The sequence below is a fragment of the Phocoena sinus genome, chromosome 2, assembly GCF_008692025.1.
Source record: "Phocoena sinus isolate mPhoSin1 chromosome 2, mPhoSin1.pri, whole genome shotgun sequence".
Lineage (NCBI taxonomy): Eukaryota > Metazoa > Chordata > Mammalia > Artiodactyla > Phocoenidae > Phocoena > Phocoena sinus.
Window position 1 is genome coordinate 155,678,673 of NC_045764.1, and position 16,585 is coordinate 155,695,257.

General features: G+C 39.1%; 1 protein-coding gene across 2 annotated transcripts in view; it reads right to left on the reverse strand.

Annotated features, from left to right (window-relative positions):
* The window catches only part of CEP128 (centrosomal protein 128), a 436,342-nt gene that overhangs the window by 63,786 nt on the left and 355,971 nt on the right, over window positions 1-16,585 (reverse strand). For both annotated transcript variants that reach the window (XM_032624894.1, XM_032624895.1), the window contains one exon: window positions 12,531-12,580. In XM_032624894.1, the coding sequence (XP_032480785.1) occupies window positions 12,531-12,580 (50 nt within the window). The remainder of the gene's footprint in view (window positions 1-12,530; window positions 12,581-16,585) is intronic.

Here is a 16,585-nt window from a genome sequence, read left to right on the forward strand (position 1 = left end):
AAAGCAAAATTTAAAAGTTGTATGTGCATAAATACATATGCCCAGAATATAAACCATTCCTCAGGCTATATACGTTTCTTCCTTTTGTCCTTTATTCCTTTTATCCATTATTTTTTCTTTCCTTCCAATTTCTTTCCCTACATCATTGCTTCCTTCCTTTCTTTCTCCTCCCTCCCACTCATTTATTCATTTAATTAATTCATCCACGTTTACTGACACAGACACTATGATAGACACTGGGTACACAGTTATTAACAAGAAAGATAAGGTCTCTCTGCCTTCATGGAGCTTACATTCTAAAGGAGAAGACAAGGACATAAATAAAGAAGACACCCAGGAGCTACGATGTGGGGTAAGGGCAGAGGTTTGCCTTAGACAGGTTGATCAGGTTAAGTTCTCACAAAAAGGTGACATTTGAGCTGAAAACTAAAGGATGAAAAAGAGCTGTCACCGAAAGAGTTAAGGGAAAAGCATTATAGAGAGAGGGAGTGGCAAAGGCAAAGGTCCTGGGACAGCAAAGAATTTGCTTAGTTTAAGGAACAAAAGGGACAGTGGTATGTGTGTTGTGGTTGTCAATGAAAACATTCCTTTAAATCACCAGTATCATAAAAATCAACACCATTTATTAAAAGCTTATTATTTGCAAAAATTGTATTGGGTGCTTCTCACATATGTTCTCATTTAATGTTCACAAAAACTCTCAACGGTGAAAATGACTAACTTCATTCATTTAAGTCAGAGAAACAGACTTCAAAGATATATGTATTGAATTGTACATTGTGATTAAATGTTGGCAGTTAGACTGTAATCCAGGTCCACCTGATTCAAAGGAGTCTACATTAACTCCGAAAGACAAATAAAAGGTCACGTTAAAAAAAATGTGTGTGTTTATTTAATATGTTGACAAAATGGAGTAGTGGAAATACCATATGCTGACAGAGCAGTTTTATGAGCAAATAGCCAATAAATGCCAATATTACCACCAGGGCTATTTTTATGTGTGTGGTAGAGGTTAGAGGATATACTGGATAACTGTTCTGCAGGCTTTTCTCAAAATTACACATGCCAGAAGAGCATTCCAAAACCTTATTTTTAACAGATGTCATGTGACAGTGTAACAAAACACATACTATATCACAAAATTTAATGTTCAAATAAAAACCATTATTTGTACACATTTTTATATTTATTTTGGTATATAATAAAAAAAGATTATATTTTTGGCATATGCCTTTCTTAAGTAAGTTGCAACTCCCTCTGACTTCTGGGTCTGACATTAGGCCAGCTGAAACACACACAGTCAATACCACTGGGGAAAGAGCAGAAGAAAGGATAAAGGAGAGCAAAGATCTACACTCAATTAGTGGAGATGTTATGCAGTTAAATGGCACGTCTATTGTGCTGGTCTCCCAGTTCTTTTAGATCTGAGCTGCAGGAGATTAGTTTCATCACTGAGCTCATAAATGGCCTCTTTCCTCCACCCCTGTTCCATTCGTGACAAATTTATTAGTTCTTTCTAACAATGAAATGAGAACCAGGGATTTCAATTACCACCAGAATGTAGTAAAGGCATGGAGTCCCTTGCAGGTAGTATTTTTCTATTTCATTTTATGGGCAAATACAGAAACATTGTTAACAGACATTAAATGTTATTTATTAGCATGCTAATAAGCCTTCACACTTTTAAAAGTAAACACTAAACTTCTAACAAATTAAACTTAGAATAGTGAGTGTAATGCAGATACTCTGGAAAAGGAATGCACTTCAGAAATAATTTTTTAAAACCAAAATAATCACTGAGTATGATAAAAAGACAAAGATATAAGAGGAGATGCTTATTAGTCATTCTTTCAGCTCAGTTTAGTTTTATCACCTTTTGCACAATTTAAAATTTATGCAAACGTTTTCAATGTTGCCTTTAATTTTTGCCAGAATATTTTGAACCTGGCTTAAAACTGAAATTGAAGAAGCCCAAGGAGGGCTTTAATAACAACTTTCTTCAGTCTATTTATTTAAAACATGATGAATAAGCAAAAAGAAAAGGTGCAGAACTGAAAAAGAAAAATGATCCCTTCTCCTTCCTAGAAGTGTTCAAGATTACTGGATTGTTCATAATCTTGCACCAGGAATTAAAATCTTTCTCACGTGCCAATAGCTAAATATACATATAACACTGTCCAGTCACCATATACATGTGAGCTTAGAGCCTAAGGGTTTATAAGTAGTTTTAAAGTTATAGAAAGGCAGGAAGAAGTTTCACTACTTTTAAGACCCCAGTGTCGCCTGACTTATTTAATGTGCTCTCTCAAAATTGTTTAGCTTCTTATAGTCTTTTTCTTGAGGAAGTAGGAGGTCAGTCAGTATTTTACCACACTAAATGCTTAATATCTTTACTAACAAATCATTCTCATAGAAAAAAATAGAAGAAATTTAAAGGAACATTTAAAGAAATGCCAGGAACCTAAACAAACAAACAAAAAAAGTGAAGAAATTCTGTTCTTCATAAGCTCACAAGGCATTTAAGCACAGTAACACAGAAGACAAGCGAATTCTAACGCAAGTACCAGCCTGGCCACTAACTGGCTGAGCAAGCTATGCGCCTTAGCTTTTTTATCTGTAAGATGAGAATAAAAGTATCTATCTTATAAAAATTGTTGCAAGGAATAAATGACATATATTTAGAAGTTTTAGCAGTGTACGACACAAAAGAATTGTCTGGTAGCTATTAATATCATTCATTAACAAGACAGAGGGTGATTTTTTTTCTTCTCTAATGTACAGATCATCACCCTTTGGGGTTGATTTAGCACAATCTTGACAGGAATTAACAAATGCTAAATAAGTATTTGTTAATAGATTGAAACATAACATTAGTGAGTTTCCAAGATCCCAGACTGGGGAAATCCTCTGTTTCTTTATATTCTGGAAGATCAGCCAGGGATGGGAATTGGAGATAGCCCTTGAAGCGAGAACTACAGTTTCTTTCAATGATCTCCTCTTAATACTTTGAACCTCAGAGATTTGTTTTATGAGTCAGCAGAAATTGTTTCACCCAGATATATATTACTGCTGAGCATTTATTTCCAAATCTGTTGTACATCACAGTCATTACTTAAAATATTGCTTTTCACAACTGTCACTGTTATCAGGAGATGGAAGACAATATAGAGAACACAATGTTATGCCCTAAATGTTTGTGTCTCCCCGAAATTCATAGATTGAAATCCTAATCTCCAATGTGATGATTTTAGGAGGTGGGGCCTTTGGGAAGGGATTAGGTCAGAGGTGGAGTCCTCATGAAAGGATCATGCCCTTATAAAAGAGACTCCAGAGCGCTCTCTGTCTGCTGTGAACCAGGAAGCACGCCGGATACTGAATCTGAATCTGCCAACACAAATACTGAATACACATAGTGCATCTGCCTTGATTTTAGACTGCCCAGCCTTCAGAACTGTGAGAAACGGGACTTCCCTGGTGGCGCAGTGGTTAAGAATCCGCCTGCCAATGCTGGGGACATGGGCTCAAGCCCTGGTCCGGGAAGATTCCCACATGCCACGGAGCAACAAAGCCTGTGTGCCACAACTACAACTGTGTGCCACAACAAAGCCTGTGCGCCTGCACTCTAGAGCCCGTGAGCCACAACTACTGAGACCATGTGCCGCAACTACCGAAGCCCACGCACCTAGAGCCCGTGCTCCGCAACAAGAGAAGCCACTGCAATGAGAAGCCCGCACACCGCAATGAGGAGTAGCCCTTGCTCACCGCAACTAGAGGAAGCCTAAGCGCAGCAACGAAGACCCAACACAGCCCAAAATAAGTAAAATAAATAAATTTATAAAAAAAGAACTGTGAGAAACAAACGTTTCTAGCTTAAACCACTCAGTCGCTGGTATCTTTGTTACAGCAGCCCGAAGGGACTAGACACATGGTTAGTTGTCCCGAGTTTGAGGCCCATTTAGGGATGTGACAGGAGAAGAACAAGCAGATACACGTTATGGAGCATGGTATTGAAATGATCACTCCAACTGCAACCCAAATGAAATTGCCCCAAATCGTAAGGCGACAGTTGACTCTGGAAACATGGCAAAAACTCCCAGACAAGTTCAACACTTGCAAAACGTCATAACGTGCTTAGATGGTTTTCATTTTTCCCAAGAAAATACAAGTTGTTCTTTACATCAGGCCCAGTGCCCAAGGAAACCAGAGCTTGGACTCTGATGAAGGTACCAGGGGATGTTTTCTGGAAGTGTTGCTTTTTACAGCGTCAACTGCGAAAGAGATGGTGTATGGAGACAGATAAAATAAATTCCCCCCTTGAGGCAGCAATTTACAAAATCTGCAACACATACTTAGTTCATTTTCACTACTGAGCTTTTAGTAAACCTTCTGTCACAGGGTAAAATCTGGGCTTTTGAGTTCAAAGACTACACTTTGTCTTTGCATTTTTAAAATGTTTCCAAATGGCATCTGTTTTTTAGAAGCTTTTTAAGAAGCTTGATTCAAGGAGACTGCTGAATCTTTAGGACTTCTACTTTGCATCCCTTTGGATAAACAAAACCAGCCACAGTTTTATATTTTTTATTCTCAAAAGAAAACAATCTAGTCAATCAACTTCCATACACTCAGACACAAGAATACTTCATTCTCAGGGTATTCTATTTTCCATTTTTATTGTCATAAATTTGAAATTAAGTTGCAAATTTCACGTGAAAGAGGGTGATAAAATTTAATGATCACTAAAATTTCAAGTGGAATCTATTTTACTGATCTTGGTTCTCTGCTCTCCTGAGGCCTCTTGACATAGTAAATTGAAGTGTGCAAATATAATTGGCTGAGACCCTGCTTGACCCTAATACAGACTGCTAACGTTTTATCTCTGCTAAGAACTGATACCAAATTTAAGGCTTGGTAAGCCTCTTCACCTTTTGAGAAAATAGAGATTTTAATGAGCCATTAAGTCACATAGCCCTGAAAGGGGCAAAGTGTTGCCCAAGCCTCCATCCCCTATAATCGCCCATGTTTTAAGTCATTGCTTAGGACCATTATTTTTTAATCATACATCAGACAAAGGAAAAGATACAAAGAGATTTGCCTACATTTTGAAGACTGCATCTTGGGAAGAATAAGTACATATGCATTACATTTTTGTTTCTGGAATTATAGAAGTTCCATTATAACTCTCAGGAATTATCCGAGGGATAAGCAGGATATTGCATTTACCTTCCAGTTTAATAAAGCCTTAAAAAGTCAATCCCAGTTCACCAATTTATTCAAATTGGGACTTCTAAAAACATACTTTAGGGGCTTCCCTGGTGGCGCAGTGGTTGAGAGTCCGCCTGCCGTTGCAGGGGACACGGGTTTGTGCCCCGGTCCGGGAAGATCCCACATGCCATGGAGCGGCTGGGCCCGTGAGCCATGGCCGCTGAGCCTGTGCATCCGGAGCCTGTGCTCCGCAACGGGAGAGGCCACAGCAGTGAGAGGCCCGCGTACCGCAAAACAAACAAACAAACAAAACAAAACAAAAAAACATACTTTAGTATCTCCCCAGCTAATGAGAATTTATGGGGAAATTTAAGAATCTCTTTTACTAATCCTTCAACTCTTCTGGAGATCTAGTGTTAGGACGCAGCATCCCACATCACCCTCACTTTCCCTTCTAAAGTAACTCAGGGACTCTTAGCTACCCCATCCCTGCTTTCTATCCACAATCTCTAAATTCCCCAAACCACAACCTAGTTTGAAAATTCAGGTTTGGACATTCTACAGTCAGGCAGAAATGACTGACAGCAAAGCCACATAGACTACCCAGTTGGTCTGTCACTAGCCCACTTTAACCCATGGTTGCTTACTAGGGGAGGACTGGCCATCTACTGGGATTACTGAGCAGTTAATGTTCTATACTGTCAGCCTCTGCCAGGGCAATTTATTTGCCCATGTCAGTTTTCTGTCTTTGGTGGTTTTTCTTGCCTAGTTTATCTCCAACGACGTGACTGCCAACTCTACACTGGAATTCTTTTCCATAATGTAATACAACTATATTAATATTTATTAGACTTGTTCCAAAAGAACTAAGAAATTCGAGTTCTATTTTTTTCTTCAAAACACCACACTGCCATAGGCTACTCTATAAGTAGCTGTAATGAAGTAATGACTGAGGAAAAGATTATCTTCTCCTTCTAGCTCATTTCAGATGTTTGTGCCTAAGCATTGTTTAGATGACAAAAACAAAAATCAAACACCTGCCCCTCCACTCCCAAAACATTTCCAAAAAACTAAAATCCTTCAAATGAAAGATCTCAGAATATATTTTTAAAAAGCTGTCTAGGACAGAAATTAAACATAATTACAGGTCATCGGAAAAACAACAAGTCGATAGTGCCACTTAATGTCCTTCAAGGGCATAGCTTCTGAAATGTCTCCAAAAAAAAATTACTTTTTTAAAGAACATAAACCCAATTTTAAAAAATTAAATGAAGGATTCAGCTCATTTTAAATGAAAGTACTGATACTGAAGAAAGTGTCCAGAAACACTTTTAGATTATAGATGCTACAATTAAAATGTTCCCTTTTTCCTCTTAAAATAATGAGACTGATATTCATATGTAGCCCACATAGTCAATTTCATTACTGCCATATTGTGACTTTTTTCACTTTTTCATTATATTTAGTAGCCATCCAAAGACGTAACATTTCCTTTAGCACAATCATGGTTGCCTAGTGGAAGAGAGAGGAAGAGAGGAGAGGAAGAGGGAGGGGAAAGGGGAGGAAAGGAGATGGTGAGGGAGTGGCTCCACGAGGGCAGGTCTCATGAAGGCAAGGATGTTTACTGTTTCAATGCCCAGCATGCAGCATGCCTGGTACATAGTAGGTGCAAATAAATAGTCCACGTGTGGAATTCATATTTATGGAGGACCTGCCAGATACCAAGGTTTATACATTTCTAACCATAGTTAATCCTCTCAACAGTCTTATGAAGTCAGCAATATTATTGTCTCCAATTTATATATATATGAATACTGCCTCGAAATAACCTAAAGATGGCCTAGTAAAAGAGGACAATGAATAGGAAAAATCGTGTTCATAATCATCTATTTTTATCTCATTTAAAATAAAACCAAAAGCCAGATTATGGTAAGTCAGAAGAAGACGAGGGGCACATGTATATTCCAGACACTCTGTTAAGTGACTGTCATAGGTAGCACTTTGAAGCTTTTCATAATGAAGCATGATACTCTTTTGGTGTGCTTTGCATTCTGGGCTTCACAAAGTGAAACGGGGGAGGAAAGCAAGAAACTGGTGAGAGGTGAGCCAGGTAGGCTGGAAATTTAAAAAATAAAAACAAAAACAACAGCAACCTTACCACTAGCAGCCATCACAAGTAAGGTGTCAGTCACGGAATACGTTTCAACTAAAGTGAGGAAGGATGGATTATCTTTTGTGTCTATTTAAAATGTTTCAGCTGATCTGCAGCGGATTAAAGAAGGGATTTGCTTGTTTCAACGTACCTCAAACCCATATGCAAATAGGGCTGTGATACTGTGCCACACATTTATAGTCAAAGACAATACTTTGTTTTTAAGAAGAGCAGCACAATGTAACTGCACATGAATGTCACACACACACACACACACGCGCGCGCACTCACACACACACAAAGCCAGACAACGTTAAGCTCCAGTGAAGAATTTTGGTAATTACCAGCTGTATTGTAAAAATCACCCAATATGTTTGTCTCCATTGTTTGTGATTCCTCTGAAGATTGAAAACACTCTCCTCTCTGCTGCTCTCCCCACCCTCGCCATTTTATCCTTTTCTGTTCCCACCGATTCCTACCACTGGGATAAATTACTCACTTACTGACCTTTTGTTTCAATATTACACTCATGGAGGGAGGGAGAGCAGAAGAGGATACAGAGAAGGAGGGAGAGTGAAAGTAACTGTATGTGTGTGTTTGTGTGTGTGTGTATGTATGTGTACAGGAATGATAGAACCTGGAATTTGCCCCCCAGTTTTTTAAACAAAAATGAACTCTAGGACAGGGATGGTGGTTGTTTTTTAATGGGTAGACCTTAAAGAGAACCAGGAATAGGTTCTGTGTAAACAAGAGACCAGCAGGGTGGTATTCATTTGTTTGTTTAGTCAACAGAAATTTAATGAGTACCTACTATGGAAAGGCATTATGCTACCTAGTGGATATTTACAAAAGTGAATGATTTGTTTCATAAATATGATAGGAAATTACAATTTTTTATTTTAAAATAATTTTTTATTTTAAAAGCTAAACCCCTTAGCTAAGTGGATTCAAGGATTAAACAAATATTTATTCAGCTTTACTGATTATTTGCCCTTTGAAATATTATTTGTTAAGCTTCATGACACTATGCTCCTAGAATTTATTTTCTTTAGATCTTAGACTCCTTTGCAGGATTTTCATCCTTAGCCTGTTATTTAAGTGTTGGTGTTCCACAGGGTTAAGTTTTCATTTCTTTATTCTACACACCTCCCTGGGAGTTCTCATTGCTCCTATGACTTTTATTCATTTTTAAAAATGTATTTATTATTTATTTTTGACTGTGTCGGGTCTTAGTTGCGGCACTCGGGATCTTTGTTGAGGCATGCAGGCTCTTCATCGTGGTGCATGGGCTTCTCTCTAGTTGTGGTGTGCGGGCTCCAGGGCGTGTGGGCTCTGTAGTTTGCGGCACGTGGGCTCTCTCGTTGAGGCACGTGAGCTCAGTTGTTGCGACACGCGGGCTTAGTTGCCCCGTGGCGTGTGGGATCTATAGTTCCCTGATCAGGGATCGAACCCCTGTCCCCTGCATCGTAAGGCGGATTCTTTGCCACTGGACCACCAGGGAAGTCCCACTCCTATGACTTTTAGTATCATCTCTATGTGATACAGAGACCAGATCTGATGACACCAAATTCTGCATGTCCAGTTCAATATAGGACATTGCCACCTGGATGTTTCAAGGTGCCCAAACTCAGAATACCATAAAATTGAACTAATCAACTTCCTCTTATCTCATGACTTAGCACAGCCATCCATGAAGTTGCCCAATCAAGAAACCGAAGAGTCATTCTTAACTCCTTTCTTTATACTCCCTAACAATCTAAAAGTTCCCTAAATTTTTATATCCTAAATTATACTAAGAAACCACCCATTCCTCTTCACACACTCTGCTACCACCCAATCCAAGTCACTGTCATCTCTCGGCAACATTCTCACGAACACTTGCTTAATTGGTCTCCCTGGTTTCAATCTTGCCTGCCCCCAATGGTTTTGGACTTTATAGCTAGTTACTTGTTAAAAATGAAAATTTGATCACATTGTTCTCTTGTTTCAAACCCTTTACTGGCTTCCCATATACTAAAGGTAAAATTCCAACTCCTTTATGAGATCCTTTAGACCTCTGTTTACCTTACAAACTCTTGTCTTGCCTCTCCTCTCTCAGACACTATACTCCACCACACTGAAATTCTTTCAGTTCCTTAAACATGAAATTGATGCTTTTACCTCAGGCATTCCCATATCCTTCACACTGCCTAAAACTTACCTTTACTCCAAACCCACCAATGCTAACTCCTGATTATCATTTAAATACTGGCTTCCTTTGGGAAGCCGACTTGGGTTGCCACTCCACCCCTGCTCAACCTACCCACCTTCAACCCCCTGTACTTGCACCCAACCTACCTGTATCTCTACCAAAGATAGGTCCTGTTATATGTTCCTACATACATCCTCTCTAATATCATTTTTTAATATTTTATTATAAACATCTATTTAAAATTCTTTTTCTTTAATTCGGTATAAAGGGCGACAAACTATCTAGCATAAGCAGCTTGCCCACTACAGTGCCTTGCACAGAACTGGTACTCAATAAATATTTGTTCAATGAGTAAATGGAGCACCTTTTATTTAAAGGAACTGGGAAGTGTTTAGAGATAAATACACACCTCCTACCCTTAAGGAGGATAACATTAAATGTAGAATGGCTGTTATACGTAATTATAGGATGATAATGAGTAAATAAAATTGACTTCAATTTGGATAGATGGGGATTTGCTAACACTGTAAATTGTAATGAAATATTTAGCTCTCCCTTCTGGGATAATCTAATGCACACTAAACACTTCTGGAAGACAGTTTTACGATTTTATATTACAGGTAAGAACATAGGCACAGCAAAATTACTCAAGGTTACCTAGTGAATCGTAAGAAGAGCCAAGATTTAAAACTCAAAGTGGTCAATAGCCAGTATTTAGTGCTATGATTTTTTGTTTTGTTTTGTTTTTTGTTTTTGCGGTACATGGGCCTCTCACTGCTGTGGCCTCTCCCGTTGCGGAGCACAGGCTCCGGACGCGCAGGCTCAGCGGCCATGGCTTACGGGCCTCTGCGGCATGTGGGATCCTCCCGGACCGGGGCACGAACCCGCGTCCCCTGCATCAGCAGACGGACTCTCAACCACTGAGCCACCAGGGAAGCCCAGTGCTATAATTTTTAAAAAACTACTTTTTCTTTTTCTCCCCAGAGTTCTATTTTGTGATTGTAAGACTTCTACCTGTATACTTTAATAATCTTCTCAAAAATATCACCTGTGATATTTATATTTGAATATGGAAACTCAGGAACGGAGGCCCTTTTCGATGGATTTTCCTCTAGTCTTTAAAATACAAGGCTTTGTGTGATGTGTCCCTGCACGCTTGTATGCTCTGAGAGGTATTAAGCTCCTTCTTTGCTCTTAACAGTGTTAGTATTGGGCACTAATTGCTGCTACAAAGTGCAAACGTTGAACTCTTCTGCTGTTGGACATCAGGTTGGACACTCAACTCCATAGTTAGTTGGCTGGTGCATTCTAGTGCACTCAGTGGACGTTTTGGTAGAAAATGCTGCCAGTACTTAATAAATACTCAAGAAACAACATAGGCTATTACATTTAACAGGATTTCTGGTTCTAACATTCATACTGTGAGAGAAATAAACTAAAAAAAGGTTTATGATGCCATTTCAAAAGGCCAGATATGTACTAAGTACTCAATAAATATGCTTATTCTCTTTGTGGTATTCTGGGGCCAATGGTAAACTTAATGCATAACCAAAATGCATAATAAAGCCTTAATCACCTTCTCACTATATACAATTAGTATACAGATATACCTTTGCTCTTTATAACAATAAGCATTGCTGACATTAATTTCTCAGAGATAGACAGGGCAAGTATACACTTGAGATTTTTTTCCTAACCCCAGATTGAACTTTCTTTTTTTTTTTTTTTGCGGTACGCGGGCCTCTCACTGTTGTGGCCTCTCCCATTGCGGAGCACAGGCTCCGGATGCGCAGGCTCAGCGGCCATGGCTCACGGGCCCAGCCGCTCCGCGGCATGTGGGATCTTCCCGGACCGGGGCACAAACCCGTGTCCCCTGCATCGGCAGGCGGACTCTTAACCACTGTGCCACCAGGGAAGCCCTGAACTGTCTTTTTATACCCGAATACAGCACAAGATGTTAAAAGAATTCAACCTGTACAAATTGTGGCTAACACTTGCTACTTTTATTAGGTATGCAGAACACACTCCTCTTAATCATTCTTCAGTTCAATTATACAATTTTCTCTCACCAGATACAACATCAAATAGAAGAACCCCCAATTAAAGAACATTTCTCTTGCTCTTTGAACTTTGCTTAACTCATCTTTTGTTCACCACAAGCAAACATCTCTACCCCTAAAGCACTCAAGCCAGCTCATTATATCACTCTCCAGTCTTGCCTTGCAGCTCCAGGCCCAGGAAGAACTTTAAATGTCCAAAGTATTTACTGTTCTTAATCCCCATTGTGACGTTAAGTGAATTGGTTCTGTCATGTGAGTATAACTGACTTTGTTTCCCCTAATAAAGATAGACACTCGAGTTACCCATTTGTAAGCTAGCCCAATGTAAAAAGAAGAGAGAACTTCTGTCAGATGTCAAGTTAACATCAACTGCTCATACCATGGAAATGTCAATTAAAACTCAGTGCAATCTTTCAAACACAATTTTCCAGTCCAAGAAATGTGTATACATCCATAGTGAACGGAGAGGCATACAAGGATAAGCTCAATATATGTGTTAATATTGTTGGTTGGTCATTAGTAGATGGTATTCATGGAGTCAGAATACTTTTGATCTTCACTTGAAAATGTAGATTCCATGAATTCATCCTCATTCATTAGCCCTGCTTTTGGGGAAAGGACTTTGTAAAGATGTTGCTTTCATTTCCTAATGCTGCAGTTCCTACTAAGCTATACCAGGGAATAAAAGGTTCCTTTCAAGAGTAGCACAGAGACTGAGTTGGCTTCCTGCTTTCAGAGATTATAAATGTTCTCAAACACTTCCAAAATGAAGGAAATTCCAACTTGGGTTTCAAAGATCTTTTTATTTATTTATTTTTTTACTCCATTTGCCTTAGTGGTCTGAATGTGACAATAATGAAGGCTAACAGAGTAAAAACAAATGTTTAAACCAAAGATACCTGCCCTATTGGAGAATTTACTTTACCTGCAGAGATTCCATTTCTTCATCTTTTCTGTGAGTCTCCTCCAGCAGATCTATAATAAGAAAGTAAAATATCCATCAAAATACAATGTCAAAATGCATTGCCTCTTTCAAACTCGATTCAGTCAGTAGCTTGTATAAACCGTTGTCCGGAAAGAGAATTTGATATATTTAAGTATAAGAAGCAACATGAAAGAAATGCCCTCTGATCCCAACTGGTGAGATGCGGTAGAGATCTGGATTCTGCCAAACCTAAGCTAGCTAAGAAGCCCTGGGAGGTCCTAGGTCTGGTGGCGATACCAGAAAATGAGACCAACTCAATTACAAATCCAAAATCATACCAATGTTTTAGAAATCTGGCCTAATGCTTATGTAACTCAAAAGCAACGCAAAATTTTCTTTAAAAAAAAAAACCTGGGGCTCCCCTGGTGGCGCAGTGGTTGAGAGTCCGCCTGCCGATGCAGGGGACACAGGTTCGTGCCCCGGTCCGGGAAGATCCCACATGCCGTGGAGCAGCTGGGCCCGTGAGCCATGGCCGCTGAGCCTGCGCTCCACAACGGGAGAGGCCACAACAGTGAGAGGCCCTCATACCGCAAAAAAAAAAAACAAAACAAAACAAAAAAAAAAACTTTTTTCTTTTGAAAGAAAAAAATAGAAATAAACCATTCGCTCTTAAAATAAGCTCCCAAGCCAAGTTCCACCTCCAGAGTCAATTTTTTAACCAAATTAAAACACCCTGGAATAATGGGTGTTATGAATGGAAGTAGAACACCACCTTAACTGTAAACTCATATTAATTATCATTTCACACTGAGAGGGTGGGAAGCATTGATGCTACATCTGACCAACTGTCTGGCACCATCTCAGAGAAATTAGTGGCTGGAAGAGAGTTCTGTCTAAATGCATGCGTATAACCATGGTATCTCAGTGCCCTAGACTAATTTATGAACTTGCTATAAAGGAAAATGAATTTGGCAAGCAGAATTTTCTGCCTGCAGCTATACCACCTTGCGCTATGATCTTATTAGATCTCACAAACCTAAAGAGGGCTGGGCTGAGTTAGAACTTGGATGAAAACTGGCAAGAAATACCTACAGCAGCACACATTAACATTAGCATCTGCCTTACTCTGTGATTGACATAGCTTACCAAGAGGCTGTGCTGCATAAAAGGAAAATATAACGTACAGAAATTCAATATGTACCCCAGAAAGGCAAATGCAAATGTTTTTAGCAAGTGCTACTAGGTGGAGCGGGAAGCAGTAATATACTGGGTAACCAAGTCATGCTGGTATATGTCATAACTGGACAGGCAATATCCTGAAACTTCAGGAGACCTGGTAGATGATATAATTGATGGTGATGGCCCTTTGAGATTGCACAGCTAAGAGAAATACAGAAGAGTGGCAAGCAGTCCCCTCAAGACACAGTGTACTGGGATTAAGGATGAAAGTTAGTTTTTGCTATCTGTAGACGGCTGATGTTGGCTCCCCAAACACCCATAATCAGAGTTACATCAAGAAAGTTACAGGAGCATACCAATGTATTAGGGTGTATTTTTAAAGTGTTTTTTGTTGGCACATCAGGATTTTTAGCTATATGGTACAGAAACCAACTTGGGGTGTGGTAAATTAAGTGCCCTCAATCATTCCTCTTTCTGCATCCTTACTCAATTGCATTGCGACATTGTAACTACTTCCATCAAGAGGTCACATGTATCTTGCATCTAGGCTTGCCTCCTGACTTGATTTGGTAAATAGAATACAGCAGAAGCAATTCTGTGCCAATCTGCAATAAGGGTTCCAAAAGGCCTCATGCATTTTCACTTTTCCACTTGGGACTCTTTCACTACCATGTGAACAAGCCCAGGCCAGCCTGCCAGATGACAAGAGACATACGGTCCAGTATTCTTTCCACCCCTGACACCCTGCAGGTTGCCCCAACTGGTAGCCTGCAAATGCCCAGAAGCATGGATGACTCAGATGGGAGCCCAACTGAGACCAGTCAAACTGCCCAGCTGAGCCCAGGACCGACTTCAACTCAGAGAATCATGACCTATGGAATAAATGGAATTGGGGGATGCTTTGGTATACAGCACTTGCTAACTGATAGCAACCAGCTGCTAACTGAATAGCAAGCATTCAGAATTTATTAGAAGGATGTAAGAGTAACTTATCAATACATCTAGTAACAATAGATAACAGAAAAGTGGATTCAGACTCTGGAGAGAGTAACAACTGGTCTGGGGGTGTAGGGATGAAGGTAGCATGAACTAATGGGCATTTTATACTGGGTAACACTAATCTGTGCATTACTCCACTCAAAATGAAATTCCATAAAGAGAAGAGCTAATGAGACTAGCTTAGATCTTTTGCCTACTGCTTGGCCAGGGGAAAGTATAAAGCACTTTCACTGATAATCCCAAAAGGATTGGATGAAGAACAGAAAGGACTGTTTCCAAACATCAGGGTACTATTAACAAAAGGAGGAGGTGTGGATATCAGACAGGCCAAAACAACAGCCAGTTTTAGTAATTCTATCTTCAGTACAACTCTTATCAATATTTGTGAGACATAAATTACTTCAATATCTTGGCTATCGTAAATAATGCTTCAGTAAACATGGGGGTGCATATATCTTTTTGAATTTAGTGTTTTCATTTTCTTCAGATAAATACCCAGAAGGGGAACTGCTGGGTCATGTGGTAGTTCTAGTTTTATTTTTTTGAGGAACCTCCAAACTATTTTCCATAATGGCTGTACCAACTTACATTCCCACCAACAGTGCACAAGCGTTCCCTTTTCTCCACATCCTCGCCAACATTTGTTTTTGTTGTCTTCTTGATAATATCCATTCTAACAAGTGTGAGGTGGTATCTCATTATGGTTTGATTTGCATTTCCCTGATGATTAGTGATGTTGAGCATCTTTTTATGTGTACGTTGGCCATCTGTATGTCTCCCTTGGAAAAATGTCTATTCAGCTCCACTGCCCATTTTTTAAATCAGACTGTTTGTTTCTTTGAAATTGAGTTGTGTGAGTTCTTTATATAATTTGGATATTAACTCCTTATTGGACATATCATTTGCAAATGTCTTCTCCCACACAGGGGGTTGCCTTTTTGTTTTGTTGATGGTTTCCTTTGCTGTGCAAAAGCTTTTCAGTTGGATGTAGTCCCATTTTGTTTATTTTTGCTTTTGTTGCCCTTGCCTGAGGAGACAGATCCAAAAAATATCGCTGAGACTGATGTCAAAGAGCTTACTGCCTATGTTTTCTTCTAGGAGTCTTACGGTTTCAGGTCTTATAAAGTCTTTAATCCATTTTGAGTTTATTTTTGTATATGGTGTAAGAAAGTGTTCATGAATGAATAAAGAAGATGTGGCACATATATACAATGAAATGTTACTCAGCCATAAAGAACAAAATCTTGCCATTTGTAACAACACAGATGGACCTAGAGGGTATTATGTTAAGTGAAATAAGTCAGAGAGAGGAAGACAAATACTGTATTATTTCACTTATATGTGGAATCTAAAAAACAAAACAAAACAAAAACATACCAAAAAAACCCCAAAACAAAACAGAAACAGACTCATCAATACAGAGAACAAACTGGTGGTCCCTGGGGGTAGGGGGATGGGGTTGGGTGAAATAGGTAAAGGGGATTAAGAGGCACAAAATTCCAGTTATAAAACATGCAAGTCACAGGGATGTAATGTACTGTATAGGGAATACTGTCAATAAAATTACAATAGCTTTGCCTGATGACAGATGTTTACTAGACTTATAGTGTTGATCAATTTGTAATGTATATAAATGTCAAATCACGAAGTTGTACACCTGAAAATAATACAATATTCTATGTCAATTAAACTCCAATTTTAAAAATTAAATTAAAAAATAAGTACTTGTGAGATACAAGATCACTACTGCGTCTCTATGTGGACGTGGCCATTTTGTTCCACTATGGATATTAGGAGGTTCTCAGAGCTGAGCCACTTGTAATGAATTGCATTGCTTAATGATACAGTGGAGCTGGAATGGTGGATAGTGGGGTCTA